The following is a 19200-nucleotide window of genomic DNA, read 5'->3' as shown; positions in this document are numbered from 1 at the left end:
TCACTGCAGATGGTGACTGCTGCCATAAATTAAAAGATGCATATTCCTTGGAAGGAAAGTTGTGCCCAACCTAGATAGCATATTAAAAAGCAGAGACATTGCTTTACCAACAAGGGTCTGTCTAGTCAAGGCAATGGTTTTTCCAGTAGTCATGTATGGATGTGAGAGTTGGACTGTAAAGAAAGCTGAGTGCTGAAGAATTGATACTTTTGAACTGTGGTGTTGGAGAAGACTCTTGAGAGTCCCTTGGACTGCAAGGATATCCAACCAGTCCATCCTAAAGGAGATCAGTCTTGAGTGTTCATTGGAAGGATTGGTGCTGAAGCTGAAACTCCAATAGTTTGGCCACCTGATATGAAGAGCTGACTCATTTGAAAAGACCTTGATACTGGGAAAAGTTGAGGACAGGAGGAAAAGGGGATGACAGAGATTAAGATGGTTGGATGGCATCATTGACTTAATGGACATGAGTTTGCGTGAACTCAGGGAGTTGGTGATGGACAGGGAGGCCTAGCATGCTGCAGTCTATGGGGTCGCAAATAGTCAGATACGACTGAGTGACTGAACTGAACTGAAAATAGACATTGTAACATTCAACTGCACATGGATCTCAGTGATTACAGTTTAGCTTAGGCTTGCAAACATAATTTAATAGTACCACATATCATCCTGTATATAAAAGAGAAAATCATAACTGTCACATTTCTGTACAAAATGTACGGTATTCCTGAGGAAATTAATTTCAGAAACTTCTGGGAAACTGATTGAGTTTCTTCTTTGCATCTAAAAGGCTCAGAAGTATATTTGTGGTTCTTCTCTAACAAGTGTATGGGGTCTTATGCTAAACACTTTGCTATTCACCTTAAACCTGACTTCATCTTCTTGCCATGCACTCATTTTCCTTTGGTCTTTCAAAGCCAAATTCTTGTTTGAATGTGAAAAATCTAAAATCTGAACATTTTTTACTGCATTTTTCAGTCAATATGTCCTTGAAAAAATATTTATTTGCATAATAAAATAAAAATATATAGCATTTGTTACTTTTATTTATATAATATTAATATTATTGACATGAGCCATCATGTATAGCAGTGATCACTAGATATTATTTGTTAATTATGTTGAATTTAAAAACTATCTCTTCTTTTACTGAGTTTATATTTTTGAGCTAATAACATTTTTTTAAAAGTTAATACAGATTCACAGAATCTGTTATTTTTACATAAGTTTGTGATGCAAATTTAAAAACATTCTGAATATTGGAAGAATGAATTGTATATAATTACTGATAAGGATACTCTTCTACTAAAGGACTTGTTCCACATTAATGCTATTACTGGCAACATTTAGGATTTAGGTCCTGTATTATATATGATATTAGGATGAGAACTTTCTCCTGATCATTTAAAATGTATTTCCTATATATCCTCATTAAACTAAAAAGCATAGAAAGGTGAAATATGTAAATTATCACAGGATTATTCAGGTGTCAATGAGTTTTATTCTATTCAAGATTATCCAGCCAACTAAGCTTATCATAGACAACATTTCACAAAACATGTGGAAAAGGTCATTCCAATCCCAAAGAAAGAAAATGCCGAAGAATGCTCAAACTACCGCACAATTGCACTCATCTCACATGATAGTATAGTAATGCTCAAAATTCTCCAAGCCAGGCTTCAGTAATTCGTGAACCGTGAACTTCCAGATGTTCAAGCTGGTTTTAGAAAAGGCAGAGGAACCAGAGATCAAATTGCCAACATCCACTGGATCATGGAAAAAGCAAAAAAGTTCCAGAAAAACATCTATTTCTGCTTTATTAATTATGCCAAAGCCTTTGACTGTGTGGATCACAATATACTGTGGAAAATTCTGAAAGAGATGGGAATAGCAGACCACCTGACCTGCCTCTTGAGAAACCTGTATGCAGGTCAGGAAGCAACAGTTAGAACTGGACATGGAACAACAAACTGGTTCCAAATAGGAAAAAGAGTTCGTCAAAGCTGTATATTGTCACCCAGCTTATTTAACTTACATGCAGAGTATGTGATGAGAAATGCTGGGCTGGATGAAGCACAAGCTGGAATCAAGATTGCTGGGAGAAATATCAATAACCTCAGATATGCAGATGATACCACCCTTATGGCAGAAAGTGAAGAAGAATGAAAAAGCCTCTTGATGAAAGTGAAAGAGGAGAGTGAAAAAGTTGGCTTAAAGCTCAACATTCAGAACACTAAGATCATGGCATCTGGTCCCATCAATTCATGGCAAATAGAAGGGGAAACAATGGAAACAGTGACAGACTTTATTTTTCTGGGCTCCAAAATTACTGCAGATGGTGGCTCCAGCCATGGAATTAAAAGACGCTTACTCCTTGGAAGGAAAGTTATGACCAACATAGCCAACATATTAAAAAGCAGACACATTACTTGTCAACAAAGGTCTGTCTAGTCAAGGCTATGGTTTTTCCAGTAATCATGTATGGATGTGAGAGTTGAACTATAAAGAAAGCTGAGCACTGAAGAATGGATGCTTTTGAACTGTGGTGTTGGAGAAGACTCTTGAGAGTCCCTTGGACTGCAAGGAGATCCAACCAGTCCATCCTAAAGGTGGTCAGTCCTGGGTGTTCATTGGAAGGACTGATGTTGAAGCTGAAACTCCAATACTTTAGGCACCTGATGAGAAGAGCTGACTCATTTGAAAAGACACTGATTTTCAGAAAGATTGAGAGGAGGAGGAGAAGGGGACCACAGAGAATGAGATGATTGGATGGCATCACCGACTCAATTGACATGGGTTTGAGTGAACTCTGGGAGTTGGTGATGGACAGGGAGGCTTGGTGTGCTGTGGTTCATGGGTTTGCAAGGAGTCGGACATGACTGAGTGACTGAACTGGAACTGGAACAAAACATCTACGTCAAATCACTCTACTGTACACCTTAAATTCATGCAGTGATGTATATAAATTATATTTTAATAAAACTGAGAAAAATTACCTTTAAATGTGATTGAAAATTGAAAGCATTTATTTAATAGAATAATATATCCTAACTGCTGCTGCTGCTGCTAAGTCGCATCAGTCGTGTCTGACTCTGTGTGACCCCAGAGACGTCAGCCCACCAGGCTCCCCTGTCCCTGGGATTCTCCAGGCAAGAACACTGGAGTGGGTTGCCATTTCCTTCTCCAATGCATGAAAGTGAAAAGTGAAAGTGAAGTCGCTCAGTCGTGTCCGACTCTTAGCAACCCCATGGACTGCAGCCTACAGGCTCCTCCGTCCATGGGATTTGCCAGGCAAGAGTACTGGAGTGGGGTGCCATTGCCTTGATATACATTTACCCTAAACTGAAATGACTTTTTGGATTTGATATATTTTGCTTATGGAATATTAATTCAAATGAAAATGACAATTAAACACTTAATATCCTTAAAGGACTGTTGACTAATTCTGAAAACTTTAGAGTATTAAAATTTAAAATATAGAGTGATATGTTAGTTAACAACTTAGGGACCTCCGGATCAGATCAGTCGCTCAGTCGTGTCCCACTCTTTGCTACCCCATGAATCGCAGCATGCCAGGCCTCCCTGTCCATCACCAACTCCAGAAGTTCACTGAGACTCACGTCCATTGAGTCAGTGATGCCATCCAGCCATCTCATCCTCTGTCATCCCCTTCTCCTCCTGCCCCCAATCCCTCCCAGCATCAGAGTCTTTTCCAATGAGTCAACCCTTCGCATGAGGTGGCCAAAGTACTGGAGTTTCAGCTTTAGCATCATTCCTTCCAAAGAAATCCCAGGGCTGATCTCCTTCAGAATGGACTGGTTGGATCTCCTTGCAGTCCAAGGGACTCTCAAGAGTCTTCTCCAACACCACAGTTCAAAAGCATCAGTTCTTCGGTGCTCAGCCTTCTTCACAGTCCAACTCTCACATCCATACATGACCACAGGAAAAACCATAGCCTTGACTAGACGGACCTTTGTTGGCAAAGTAATGTCTCTGCTTTTGAATATGCTATCTAGGTTGGTCATAACTTTCCTTCCAAGGAGTAAGCGTCTTTTAATTTCATGGCTGCAGTCACCATCTATAGTGATTTTGGAGCCCAGAAAAATACAGTCTGACACTGTTCCCACTGTTTCCCCATCTATTTCCCATGAAGTGATGGGACCGGATGCCATGATCTTCGTTTTCTGAATGTTGAGCTTTAAGCCAACTTTTACACTCTCCACTTTCACTTTCATCAAGAGGCTTTTGAGTTCCTCTTCACTTTCTGCCATAAGGGTGGTATCATCTGCATATCTGAGGTTATTGATACTTCTCCCAGCAATCTTGATTCCAGCTTGTGTTTCTTCCAGTCCAGAGTTTCTCATGATGTACTCTGCATATAAGTTAAATAAACAGGGTGACAATATACAGCCTTGACATACTCCTTTTCCTATTTGGAACCAGTCTATTGTTCCATGTCCAGTTCTAACTGTTGCTTCCTGACCTGCATACAAATTTCTCAAGAGGCAGGTCAGTTGGTCTGGTATTCCCATCTCTTTCAGAATTTTCCACAGTATATTGTGATCCACACAGTCAAATGCTTTGGCATAGGCAATAAAGCAGAAATAGATGCTTTTCTGGAACTTTTTTGCTTTTTCCATGATCCAGCAGATGTTGGCAATTTGATCTCTGGTTCCTCTGCCTTTTCTAAAACCAGCCTGAACATCAGGAATTTCACGGTTCACATATTGCTGAAGCCTGGCTTGGAGAATTTTGAGCATTACTTTACTAGCGTGTGAGATGAGTGCTATTGTGTGGTAGTTTGAGCATTCTTTGGCATTGCCTTTCTTTGGGATTGGAATGAAAACTGACCTTTTCCAGTCCTGTGACCACTGCTGAGTTTTCCAAATTTGCTGGCATATTGAGTGCAGCACTTACACAGCATCATCTTTCAGGATTTGAAATAGCTCAACTGGAATGCCATCACCTCCACCAACTTTGTTCGTAGTGATGCTTTCTAAGGCCCACTTGATTTCACATTCCAGGCTGTCTGGCTCTAGGTGATGATCACACAATCGTGATTATCTGGGTCGTGAAGATCTTTTTTGTACAGTTCTTCTGTGTATTCTTGCCATCTCTTCTTCATATCTTCTGCTTCTATTAGGTCCATACCATTTCTGTCCTTATCGAGCCCATCTTTGCATGAAATGTTTCTTTGGTATCTCTGGTTTTCTTGAAGAGATCCCTAGTCTTTCCCATTCTGTTGTTTTCCTCTATTTCTTTGCATTGATCGCTGAAGAAGGCTTTCTTATCTCTTTTTGCTATTCTTTGGAACTCTGCATTCAGATGTTTATATCTTTCCTTTTCTGCTTTGCTTTTCGCTTCTGTTCTTTTCACAGCTATTGTAAGGCCTCCCCTTATTCAACCTTAAATGTAAATTTCTGATTTGGGAAATTTAGAATTTAATATGCTCAATGTTAATGTTCTCAATTTTGTGGTTACATAGGAGTGTCCTTTTCTTTGTGAGATAGAAGTGATATGTCAAGTTATTCTCCACTAATTTGAAAAGAAGAAAGTGTGTTCACACACATATATACACACACACACAGATGTAGATGGGGACAGGGTTAGGAAAAGAAAGAGAGAATGATGAATATGTATCAGAGTTAACCACTGGGAAACCTTGTTGATGGCATAGTTCTTTCTATTGCAACCTCTGTGTAACTTTGGAATTACTGAAAAATAAAAAAAGTTTTTAAAAAAGGAATTTAAACAGTCAGTAGAAAAATAATCTCTGCTGGTAATTTAAATTTTACTAATTATATATGGTTTTGAATTTCTTAAAAATAAAGTCTGAAATATTAATAATATATGAGTATATATACTGTTTGTAGGTTCAAAATTTTTTCAGCAGTGTTTATTAAGCACCTAATATGTAAAAGGGAGTAAGCAAAGCTTTTAGGATACGGTGATAAAAGCATGTAGAACAACATTAGTATGAACAAATAAAATAGTTGTGCTTCAGTGATGACTGAATTACAAAATTTGTGTTAGAAGGAAATTATTTCCTAGTACTTTATATTGTTAAATGACTTCTTTAGAAAAACTTGATAGAGAGTGATTTATTTCTTTTAGAGGGAAAATTAGCTTAAGAATTTCAGAAAGATTCAGAATTAGGCTTACACATATATTTATTTTATTTTATATACATGTGATATAACCAGAAAGCAATTGCATTCTAGGTAAAGGGATCAGAGTATGTTTGATTAAAATTGTGGCTTTAAGGGTAATTTATATTTTCATTAAAACTTTAAACAGATTTCATCAGTGAGTGACTAAACAATGCATTTTAATAAATTATGCTAAAATTTTAATATGAAAATTACAGACATAAGAAACATACAGTCATTAACATCACTTGCTATAAACCCAAATTATTATTTCTAACCAACTGCAAGCAGCACTACCTCTATTTTGCAGATTGCAAATAGTACCCTCTTGTGGTCTTTCATAATTCAGAAGGGAAATTTTTCTTTTTTTTACGTTTTCCAGCCTATCAGTTGCAAAGCTGTCCTGATCCACGCCCATTTCGAAATGGTTTTGTGATCGGCAATGATTTTACTGTGGGTCAAACCATTTCATTTGAATGTTTCCCTGGATATACACTGATTGGAAATTCAGCCCTCACTTGCCTTCATGGAGTGAGTCGTAACTGGAATCATCCACTTCCAAGGTGTGAAGGTATGCTTCTAACTTGAAGCTATCTTTTAGGTGATATAATCTGTGTTTAATAATTCTTGTTTTGGTACTCTTTTTCTGTTTGTTTGTTTTATCTCTTCAAATGTCATGCTAAATATAGAGTCTTCCTTTCAGTTGAAGAATTATAGTTAGCAAAGACCTTAAAACTCCATAATAAAGAACTAATTTTGTAATTCTTGAGTCAAGAGTCCTAACCTTCTCTATGGATGCTGAAGTAAAGTTGGTTAACGCTTTAGAGCTTCTCCTATGCGATGTCTATGTGATTGCATGTGTGTTTGTTTAGTAATCATTCTTTTATAAAACAGTAGCCCAGATACTGTTACTGAATTTGGGCTCATTTCTTCTAAAATAAATAAATAAAAATGCCTCGATCCTCTTATAAGTCCTTATATTTATACATGATATACATGATATATTTATATATGATATATTTATACATGATATAAGTCCTTATATTTATACATGATATACTGTTCAACTTTTGAACAGTATATATATATATATATGGATAAAGTATTTGAAAAAAGCAAATACAATGTAATTTACTAATCTAGTGATAGTGAAAAACAATGTAGAATACCTCATGCTGAAAAATAAACAAACATTCACTCTGTTTGGTTCATGGTTTCCAGCTTTATTTTATATACCTTAACTGAGGTGGAAACATAACACAGATGTCTTTTATACTGTCTAAGAGGTATGAAATGTTTGCAAATTTTGTAATCAATTTACTATGATTCTACTTAAACATATTGTATCTTTTCTGTAGCTCTTTGTGGAGGGAATATAACTGCAATGAATGGAACCATTTACTCTCCTGGGTATCCAGATGAATATCCAAACTTTCAAGACTGTTTTTGGCTCGTAAAAGTACCCCCTGGGAATGGAATCTACATCAACTTTACTGTCCTACAAACAGAACCAATCTATGATTTCATCACTGTATGGTAAGCCAAGACCTCTGTTACTGATTGATTCAACTGTGTATAACAGTGAAATAGGATAGGAGTAAAAATATATCACGGTCCTCTATACAGATTGCCATGTGATGCTTGAACTGGTGTGAATAACTGAAGGTGGCTGTGTTTTGCAGAATAAGACAAATAAAAAAGATTCAGTTTGTTTGCCATGAAGTAGCTAAACGCATAGAACAAAAACTTTATGGGTGAAGATTAAATTTGTTATTAAAATAATGTGCAAAACCTGGGAATTAAATCAGAGTAAGTTTATGGTAAGAAAGTTCTGTATTTCAAAACTAGTGAAATTTAAAAGGCTGTATTCCAATAAGTTGCTTAATATAGCTACTGAATTTCTATCATAATAATTCATCATATTATTTTGTATTATTATTATCCTGTTAATTGAAATATCTCTAAACTATAAAGAAAACATAAGAATTAATTTTTTAGTTTGTTAATTGAATTACTGTATGACCTCTAAAATTCTTTCTAAATTTGACAGTCTATGATTCTCAAGATTATTTTGAAGAAAATAAAAGGAGGGAAAACCTCCAGTATTTGGGAGGATCTGGGTGGTGACCAGGAAGCCAAGGCAATTTAATTAATTACAGCTAATATGGGTGCAACCCACTCCAGTACTATGCCTAGAAAATCCCATGGACGGAGGAGCCTGGTGTCCATGGGGTCGCAAAGAGTCGGACACGACTGAGCGACTTCACTCAATATGGGTGCATTTCATTTAGGTGAAAATGTGATCTATTTCTCACTTTACATTTTTAAATATTTTATCATCCAAATAAACATACACCAATATGATTTGGCATGTGCTGATTATTTCATCTACTGCATCTTTGTATCATATGTAATACTTTGTGTGAAACTTTCCCAAAACATCAATCTCACTCTCCTGCCCCCTCCCTGCCCTGTCTCTCCCCTGTAGGGATGGACCAGACCAAAACTCACCACAGATTGGACAGTTCAGTGGCAATACTGCTTTGGAATCAGTCTACAGCACTTCCAATCAGATTCTAATCAAATTCCACAGTGATTTCACAACAAGTGGCTTTTTTGTGCTCAGTTATCATGGTAGGTTTCATCTAGGAATTTCTGTTTGATTTGGCAATGTTTGAAATTGTCATGGAAAAATTGAGTATAATATATATTTAGCCAGTGATTGAAAAGGTATTAAAATTAGACAGTTTTTTTTTTTTTATCACTTCAAATACTTTTACTTGCAAACAATGACCTCTTCTAAGTGTTTAGGGACATTAAAATGTGAGCAAATGGAAATAAAAAATAAATCAGTCAGTAATTATCCCAGTAGAAAATAATCATTTCTTGCAAAGAAATCCATAAAAGAGAACCAGCTGTTCATATTTTATTACATGTAATTTTAAAACATCAATAGATTTTTTTCAATATAAAATGTTTAATCTATTCAGCATGCTGTGAGTCTTTCTAAAATTATCATCCAATAACTTTATGCTTTAGATCATTATCACTCATTCATTTATACTCTCTTGTTTCACAACTGTATCTGTTCTAGAATCTTATAGTTTTAAATGACTATTCCAGATCATTAACTTCATAGCTTTTATTCCTGCAACATAATTTATGAAGAATTGCAATTTCAGTTCTTTGTATAGAATTATTATGGGTTCTGTCTTCATAATATTCACTTTCTTAAAAGAGCATTCAGATGGTTTCAGAGGTTTTTTAATTTATTTTTATGTTAAATTCTGTTACATTATATATATGAAAATATTTACTTTTATATTTAGTGAAATATGAAACCATAGTGACTAGATTCTTTCATCTATTATGACCGTAGTTTCATAAATTCATTCTGTTTCATATGACTTTGTCAGACCAGTTCCATGATCATTTCACAAGATCGAGATGCTACTAAATTAAATTTGCAAAAATTATATTAGCATTTCCAAGGTGAACATGTACCTTGTATATTACATTAACAAATAGCTTAATGTTTTCTTCTGTTTTTAACACAAAGTAAGAAAATCTTTAGAGTCAAAGATTATATTATGTGAAAAATATGATGTCAAAAATGGTTATGAACAAAAACACTTAAAGTACATTCGGTACAGAAATATTTAGAAACAGACCAGAAAATATTTGATTTCCTTAACCTCAGCACTTATCAATCAGTAGATAATGCCCAATTTGTGCTTCTGTAGTGGCCAGAGCTGCATGTATACTCCAGCGTAGCAAATTAGAAAACAGGGAGATCAGTTAGAAAACTATGAATTAGGCTGTTTACTTTTTTAGTAACTCATTAGCCTTTTTCAGTAACTCATTAGCCTTTTTCAGTAAATTGTTCATTGGTGCTAGCAGTATGTAGGTACAGTCTAAAGCAGCAACAATAGCTTTAATACTTTGAAAGATAATCGTAGTTTGAGAACCAAAAGCTAAATGATTTCTAAGTTCAAAAGATGAATTCATTGCTGAAATGTATTCTGCACATTTTCTCTCTTTATGATTCCCTACATAAATATTTATTAGTCTGCATCTTGCCTGAACAAGTGAATAAAGAAAGGACAGTTCATTCAGTTCTACTCAGTGGCTCAGTCATGTCCAACTCTTAGCGACCCCTGGACTGCAGCATGCCTGGATACCTCATCCATCACCAACTCACAGAGTTTGCTCAGTCATGTCCATCAAGTTGGTGATGCCTTCCAATTGTCTCATCCTGTTGTCCTCTTCTCCTCCTGCCTTCAATCTTTCCCAGCATCAGGGACTTTTCTAATGAGTCAGCTCTCGGCATCATGTGACCAAAGTGTTGGGGCGTCACTTTCAGCATCAGTCCTTCCAACAAATATTCAGGACTGATTTCCCTTAGGATTGACTGATTTGATCTCCTTGCCATCCAAGGGGCCCTCAAGAGTCTTGTCCAACACCACAGTTCAAAAGTATCAATTATATAGCACTCAGCTTTCTTTATAGTCCAACTCTCACAGCCATACATAACTACTGGAAAAACCATAGCTTTGAATATATGGACCTTTGTCAGCAAATAAAGCCTCTGCTTCTTAATATGCTGTCTAGGTTTCTCATAGCTTTTCTTGCAAGGAACAGGCATTGTATAATTTCTTGGCTGCAGTCATCATCTGGAGTGATTTTGGAGCCCAAGAAAATAAAGTTTGTCACTGTTTCCATTGTTTCCCCCCTCTATTGTGCCATGAAGTGATGGGATCAGAAAGTGCTGCACTCATTAGGCCAGCAAATTTGGAAAACTCAGCAGTCCCCACAGGACTGGAAAAGGTCAGTTTTCATTCCAATCATGAAGAAAGGCAGTGCAAAGACATTTCAAACTACCACACAATTGCACTCATCTCTAGCAAATAATGCTGAAAATTCTCCAAGCAAGGCTTCAACAGTATGTGAACCAAGAACTTCCAGATGTTCAAGCTGGATTTAGAAAAAGAAGAGGACCAAAGATGAAATTACCAACATCTGTTGGATCATAGAAAAAGCAGGAGAATTCCAGAAAAACATCTGCTTCATTGACTACTCCAAAGCTTTTGATTGTGTGGATCAGAGCAAACTGTGCAAAATGCTTAAACAGATTATACCAGACCATCTTACCTACCTCCTGGGAAATCTGTATGCAGGTCAAGAACCAACAGTTAGAACAGGACATGGAACAACAGACTGGTTCCAAATAGGGAAAGGAGTATGTCAAGGCTGTACTTTGTCACCCTGTTTATTTCACTTATATGGATAACACATCATGCAAAATGCCAGGCTGGGTGAAGCACAAACTGGAATCAAGATTGCCGGGAGAAATATCAATAACCTCAGATATGCAGATAACACCACCCTTATGGCATAAAGTGAAGAGGAACTAAACAGCCTCTTGATGAAAGTGAAAGAAGACAGTGAAAAAAGCTGGCCTAAAACTCAACATTCAAAAAAATGAAGATCATGGCATCCAGTTGTATCACTTCATGGCAAATAGATGGGGAAACAATGGAGAAAGTGACAGACTTTATTTTCTTGGGTTCCAAAATCACTGCAGATGGTGACTGCAGCCATGATTAAAAGATGCTTGCTCCATGGAAGAAAAGCTATGACCAAACTAGGCAGCATATAAAGAAGCAGAGACATTACTTTGCTGACAAAAGTCCATGTAGGCAAAGCTATGGTTTTTCCAGTAGTCATGTATGGATGTGAGAGTTGGACCATAAAGAAAGCTGTGCGCTAAAGAATTGATGCTTTTGAACTATGGTGTTGGAGAAGACTCTTGAGAGCCCCTTGGACTGCAAGGAGATCCAACCAGTCCATCCTAAAGGAAATCAGTCCTGAATATCTACTGTAAAGACTGATGCTGAAGCTGACACTCCAGTACTTTGACCACCGATGCAAAGAGTTGACTCATTAGAAAAGACCCTGATGCTGGGAAAGGATGAAGGCAGGAGGAGAAGGGGACGACAGAGGATAAGATGGTTGGATGGCATCACTGACTCAGTGGACTTGAGTTTGAGCATGCTCCAGGAGTTGGTGATGTACAGGGGATCATGGTGTGCTGCCATCCATGGGGTCACAAAGACCCAACTGAGTGACTGAACTGAACTGAACTGATGGGACCAGATGCCATGATCTTTGTTTTTTGAATGTTGAGTTTTAAGCCACTTTTTCACTCTGTTCTTTCAGCTTTATCAAGAGGCTTTTTAGTATCTCATTGCTTTCTCCCATAAGGGTGGTGTCATCTGCATATATCAGAGAAGACAACAGCACCCCACTCCAGTACTCTTGCCTGGAAAATCCCATGGACGGAGGAGCCTGATAGGCTGCAGTCCACGGGGGCGCTAAGAGACAGACACGACTGAGCAACTTCACTTTCACTTTTCACTTTCATGCATTGGAGAAGGAAATGGCAACCCACTCCAGTGTTCTTGCCTGGAGAGTCCCAGGGACGGGGGAGCCTGGTGGACTGCTGTCTATGGGGTCGCACAGAGTCGGACACAACTGACGCGACTTAGCAGCAGCAGCAGGAGTATCTACATAAATGAAGTTATTGGTATTTCTCTCGGCAATCTTGTTTCCAGTTTGTGCTTCATCCAGCCCAGTATTCACATGATGCACTCTGCATGAAGTGAAGTGAATTGAAAGTAGCTCAGTCATGTCCCACTCTATGGGAACCCATGGATTGTACAGTCCATGGAATTCTCCAGGCCAGAATACTGGAGTGGGTAGCCTTTCTCTTCTCCAGGGGATCTTCCCAACCCAGGGATCAAGTCAAGGTCTCTCCCGCATTGCAGGTGGATTCTTTACCAACTGAGCCACAAGAGAAGCCTGGAATACTGGAGTAGGTAGTCTATCCCTTCTCCACTCTATCTTCCCAACCCATATATCGAATCGAAGTATTCTGCATTGCCAGAAGATTCTTTACCAACTATCGGAAATAAGTTAAATAAGCAGGGTGACAGTATTTAGCCTTGATGTACTCCTTTCCCAGTTTGGAACCAGTCCATTGTTCCATGTGCAGTTCTAACTGTTACTTCTTGACCTGCATACAGGTTTCTCAGTAGGCAGGTAAGGTGGTCTAGTATTTCCATCTCTTTAATAATTTTTCTAATTTTTTGTTATCCACACAGTCAAAGGCTTTGGCATAGTTGATGAAGCAGAAATAGATGTTTTTCTGGAACTCTTGCTTTTTCTATCATCCAGCAGATGTTGATAATTTGATCTCTTCTTCCTCTGCCTTTTCTAAATCCAGATTGAATATCTAGAAGTTTTCGGTTCACATACTTTTGAAGCATCGCTTGGAGGATTTTCAGCATTACTTTACTAGCATGTAGAAGAGTACAGTTGTGCTGTAGTTTGAACATTCTTTGACATTTCCTTTCTTTGGGACTGGAATGAAAACTTACCTTTTCCATTCCTGTGGCCACTGCTGAGTTTTCCCATTTTGCTGGCATAATGAGTGCAGCACTTATCAGCATCATCTTTTAAGATTTGAAATAGTTCAACTGGAATTCCATCACCTCCACTAGCTTTGTTCATAGTGATGCTTCCTGAGGCCCACTTGACTTCACACTGCATGATGTCTGACTCCTGGTGAGTGATCACACCATTGTAATTATCTGCATCATATGATCTTTTTGGTATAGTTCTTCTGTGTATTCTTGCCTTCTCTTCTTAATATCTTCTGCTTCTGTTAGGTCCATACCATTTCTGTCCTTGATTGTGCCTCTCTTTGCATGAAATGTTTTTTTGGTATCTCTAATTTTCTTGAAGCGATCTCTAGACTTTCCCATTCTATTGTTTTCCTCTGTTTCCTTGCATTGATCATGTAGAAAGGCTTTCTTATCTTTCCTTACAGTTCTTTGGAACTCTGAATTCATATGGATAAATCTTTCCTTTTCCTCTTTGCCTTTTGCTTCTTTTCTTTTCTCAGCTATTTATAAGGTCTTCTCAGACAACTATTTTGCTTTTTTGCCTTTCTTTTTCTTGGGGATGGTTTTGATCACTATATGAACATCCATCCATAGTTCTTCAGGCGCACTGCCTGTCAAATCTAATCCCTTGAATATATTTTTCATTTCTACTGTATAATCGTAAGGGATTTGATTTAAGTCATATGTAAATGATCTGTTCGTAGATGGACTCTAAATATCAGTAAAATAATCTTTCAGTTCAGTTCAGTTGCTCAGTCGTGTCCAACTCTTTGCAACCCCATGAATCACAGCACGCCAGGCCTCCCTGTCCATCACCAACTCCCGGAGTTCACCCAGACTCACGTCCATCGAGTCAGTGATGCCATCCAGCCATCTCATCCTCTGTCGTCCCCTTCTCCTCCTGCCTCCAATCCCTCCCAGCATCAGAGTCTTGTCCAATGAGTCAACTCTTTGCATGAGGTAGCCAAAGTACTGGAGTTTCAGCTTTAGCATCATTCCTTCCAAAGAAATCCCAGGGCTGATCTCCTTCAGAATGGACTGGTTGGATCTCCTTGCAGTCCAAGGGACTCTCAAGAGTCTTCTCCAATACCAGAGTTCAAAAGCATCAATTCTTCAGTGCTCAGCTTTCTTTACAGGCCAACTCTCACATCCATACATGACCACAAGAAAAACCATAGCCTTGACTAGATGGACCTTTGTTGGCAAAGTAATGTCTGTGCTTTTGAACATGCTATCTAGGTTGGTCATAAGTTTTCTTCCAAGGAGTAAGCATCTTTTAATTTCTTGTCTGCAGTCACCATCTGCAGTGATTTTGGAGCCCAGAAAAATAAAGTCTGACCCTGTTTCCACTGTTTCCCCATCTATTTCCCATAAACTGATGGGACCAGATGCCATGATCTTAGTTTTCTGAATGTTGAGCTTTAAGCCAACTTTTTCACTCTCCTCTTTCACCTTCATCAAGAGGCTTTTGAGTTCCTCTTCACTTTCTGCCATAAGGGTGGTGTCATCTGCATATCTGAAGTTACTGATATTTCTCCTGGCAATGTTGATTCCAGCTTGTGCTTCTTCCAGCCCAGCGTTTCTCACGATGTACTCTGCATAGAAGTTAAATAAGCAGGGTGACAATATACAGCCTTGACGTATTCCTTTTCCTATTTGGAGCCAGTCTGTTGTTCCATGGCCAGTTCTAACTGTTGCTGCCTGACCTGCATACAAATAATCTTTAGGAAGTATAAAATTCTTATAACAACTTAGGAAATATTTCAAAGGAGAAATATTGTCAGAGAAAAGGATGTGTGTGGTTGTGTGTGTGTGTGTGTGTGTTTGAAAATGTGATAATCCTTACATAGAAAAATGCAAGAATAACAGTATAATGTAAACACATATAAAATATGAATATGTATTTACATTGGCATTTATGTGAATGCATAAACATATTTTCTCATTCCAGACCATGTTCCACACAATTTTAATAACTAGGTTCTGAGTCATATATATTAAAAATATAATTAGTTTAGGCATAAAGAAGTTCAAGTATGTGTTTAGGGCTTTGTTTTCAGTTAACTTTTGAGTAGTTACCCTTTGGTTTCCACTTTCTTCACCTATACAACACAGAATAGTTGCAGAAAAGATTAGCGAACTATTGTATATATAGAAATTATTCCAATTACTGGCGTATCTTAGGTTGACCCTTATGAATTTATTGGTCAAAAATACTGAATATTAACAATTTTATATAGCTCAACCCACAAAAGTGCTTTTATTATCACTATCATCAACTTTGCATTCCAGAGATGAAATAGAGACAATGAATAGTACATGGTTAGCATAGTGCCCAGCAGAATATATGTTCAGTAAATATTCCTTTCCTTACCATATCTTATCTTACATTTTAGATTTTCTAATAGAGTATTTGTGTTTATTTACATTTATACTTTAAATTCTATAATAAGGCACAATTGCCAGAGCTTAGAAGATCCTGAAATTTGAATCATCTCTGGGAATTTTACCCAAACCTTAAAATAACAATGAATTTGGAAAGGTATACAGGGTCTTGTTAAAAATTGACAGGTGCCTTACATTCTATCAGCCCTAGCAGGACAATTTTCCTAAGGTACTACTTTTCTTTGACTCACTTTTTCAAGAATGCATGATGCCTTAACTCGTTTAAATTTACTGTATAATCTGATCCATTGACTCTTACTCCCCAGTGCCTACCCTGACTCCCATCAGATTCTTTCTCTCACTGCTTTCTGAGCTTCCATTCTTAAACGGTTTCTTACTCATCACTAGTTCTTTAATTGCCCCTATGTTAAGTGTAATTTCTCCTTTCCTTGATAATCCAGACTCATAGCGATCACTGCCATCTCTTCTATGATTCCACTTATTCTCTTTTACCAAACTTTTAAGAACTTACAGTATGCTATACTGTTTTACATAGCTAGTATATGCTTGTGAGTTTAATAATAAAGAGTGCTTTTTTGAGGACACAAATCATACTTAAGCTTCTTAGTCCTTATATTTTTTATTGAATAAATAATTATATTTAATTATCTCACAGTGGTATGTATTCAGATTCTTTTTAAAAAGTTGTCTTATTGAATTTATTTGAGCTGCATTAATGAGAAATTTTACAAAGGTTGTTTTACAGTTACATACGTGTGTGTTCATCCTTTCTCACAAAAATTTAAAAAAATAAATGCTTGTTATCAAATTAGTATTGGTACAGTTAGTACAATTTAATACAATCTCAAATATAATATTCATACTTGAGGCTCATGTTTAATAGCTGTGTGTATGCGCATACTCATTTGTGTCTAACTCTTTGTGACCCCATGGACTCTAGCCTATCAGGCTCCTCTGTTCATGGAATTTTCCAGGCAAGAAGATTGGAGTGGGTTGCCATTTCCTACTCCAGTCAGTAGTTATAGCTGAGGGGCAAAATGTGCTCTCATAGTGTTTAAAAAAAAAAAAAAAAATTGGTCATTTGGTACATTTTCAGAAGTTAACCAGGAAGATAATTTACTATTTAACACTTATTTTAAGGTCCTTTAATATACCTAAGCTTAGAATGGTTTACTCCCACTCAGTTTTCTTTATATTCTCTTATTGATTTAATAACTCCTTCTGTTGTACCCTACCCCTTTAAGTCAGAAGTTTTTTTTTTTTTTTTTTTTTTTAGGACTGTGTATTTATTTTATAAATTTAACAGATCAGTATTTTCATGTATTTTTCTAAGGTCAGATTGATTATTTAGATTTTATTTATTAGTATATTTTAGTATGTCAAAAAGGAAGAAAAAAATGTTTTTTTTTCCTACTCTAACCAGACTTCCTTTATGAGATCTAGTCAGCTATATGTCTTTTTTAAAACACCTTCATAAAGCCTTTCACGATCAAATATAACATTCATAAAAAGCTTTGGAAAATGAAAATTCTATGCCGTGAAAAAATAGGGCAGGCTTAAATGTTGAGGTGCTTTATCTCACATATCGTATTTCTTCTTCATCTGAGGAAAAGTGTGTGTCTCTTAACTGTGTTGCTGTAAGTGTAATTCTTTAAAGTAAGAGCTAAATTTTCTTGGTATCTGTCACAGAGTCAAGATGGCTTTGTCTTATAGTAAATAATAACAGTATTCCTAATCAATGACTTCCTGATAGTAAAGTACAAAAAAATCCTTTTCAACTGCATGTTTTTGCAGATACCGACTTTGTATTAATAGTCATTCTAATAGCAATGGCTACCATTTACTGAAAACTTCATGTGCCAGGCTCTATTCTAGATGCTTTCTATGCTAATTTTTGTTATAACTCTGCAACATAAGTATTATTATTCCAATTTTAATCATTAAAGAACTGAAAGAAAGAAATGTGTAATGTATATAGAGCCAGAGAACTAATAAATAAACGGGCTGCCAGAAATTCAAAATAGGTCTGTCTTACTTTAAGGAATATTGTTGTTTAGTCTCTCAGTCATGTCCTACCCTTTGCAACCCCGTGGACTGTGGCCCACCAGACTCCTCTGTCCATGGGGATATCCTAGCAAGAATACTGGAGCGGGTTGCCCTCTTTATAAATAATGACAACAATAACAGCAATAATAATAATAATAGCTAAACTATATTGAGTTCTTACTGAATGCTAGGCAGTGTCCTAAGCTGGTATTATCTCATGCACGGGTTTTATTTAATGTATATGAAGTATAATTTTTCTTTAATATTTAGCAAAAGTGATTTTCATTTTTAGCAAGATAATAAGTCATCTCATTTCCTAGAAAATACCTCTTCTAATTACAACTTTGAGCATGTTAGTGCTTCTCTTCCCTGCGACCTATATTCTAACAACAGTATGTTGGTAGATTTGTCACAATTTAGTGTGTTCCCCTTTATATTTTTAGAATGTGCTATGATCTGTCTGTGAAGAGAAAAGTCTTACTGGGGGTCCTGACTTATGCCAACCACTATAGTATAGCCAGAATATATATTTATTAAATTAAAACACAAAATGTAATTTTATTGCTTAAATCTATTATCTAAGGTACCTCCTTTTTCAGTATCAGATATTCAGTTCAGTTCAGTTCAGTCACCCAGTCATGTCCGACTCTTTGTTACCCCATGAATTGCAGCACACCAGGCCTCCCTGTCCATCACCAACTCCTGGAGTTCACGCAAATTGACTTCCATCCAGTCATTGATGCCATCCAGCCATCTCATCCTCTGTTGTCCCCTTCTCCTCCTGCCCCCAATCCCTCCCAGCATCAGAGTCTCTTCCAATGAGTCAACTCTTTGCATGAGGTGGCCAAAATACTGGAGTTTCAGCTTTAGCATCAGTCCTTCCAAAGAACACCTAGGGCTTATCTCCTTTAGAATGGACTGGTTGGATATTCAGTTCAGTTCAGTTGCTCAGTAGTATCCGACTCTTTGCGACCCCATGAATTGCAGCACGCCTGGCCTCCCTGTCCATCACCATCTCATGGAATTCACTCAAACTCACGTCCATTGAGTCGGTGATGCCATCCAGCCATCTCATCCTCTGGCCAAAGTATTGGAGTTTCAGCTTTAGCATCATTCCTTCCAAAGAACACCCA

The 19200-nt window shown here is 37.1% G+C and overlaps 1 protein-coding gene across 3 annotated transcripts in view; it reads left to right on the top strand.

Annotated features, from left to right (window-relative positions):
- The window catches only part of CSMD3 (CUB and Sushi multiple domains 3), a 1478779-nt gene that overhangs the window by 1333183 nt on the left and 126396 nt on the right, over positions 1-19200 (top strand). For all 3 annotated transcript variants that reach the window (XM_086335396.1, XM_086335395.1, XM_086335397.1), the window contains 3 exons: positions 6532-6720; positions 7508-7685; positions 8638-8783. In XM_086335396.1, the coding sequence (XP_086191522.1) occupies positions 6532-6720; positions 7508-7685; positions 8638-8783 (513 nt within the window). The remainder of the gene's footprint in view (positions 1-6531; positions 6721-7507; positions 7686-8637; positions 8784-19200) is intronic.

This window comes from Bos grunniens, chromosome 14 (genome assembly GCF_055505025.1).
Source record: "Bos grunniens cultivar Pamir isolate PY7600 chromosome 14, Bosgru_T2T1.0, whole genome shotgun sequence".
Classification (NCBI taxonomy): domain Eukaryota; kingdom Metazoa; phylum Chordata; class Mammalia; order Artiodactyla; family Bovidae; genus Bos; species Bos grunniens.
The sequence above is the reverse complement of the archived record's forward strand: the minus strand, read 5'-3'. Positions and strand labels throughout refer to the sequence as shown.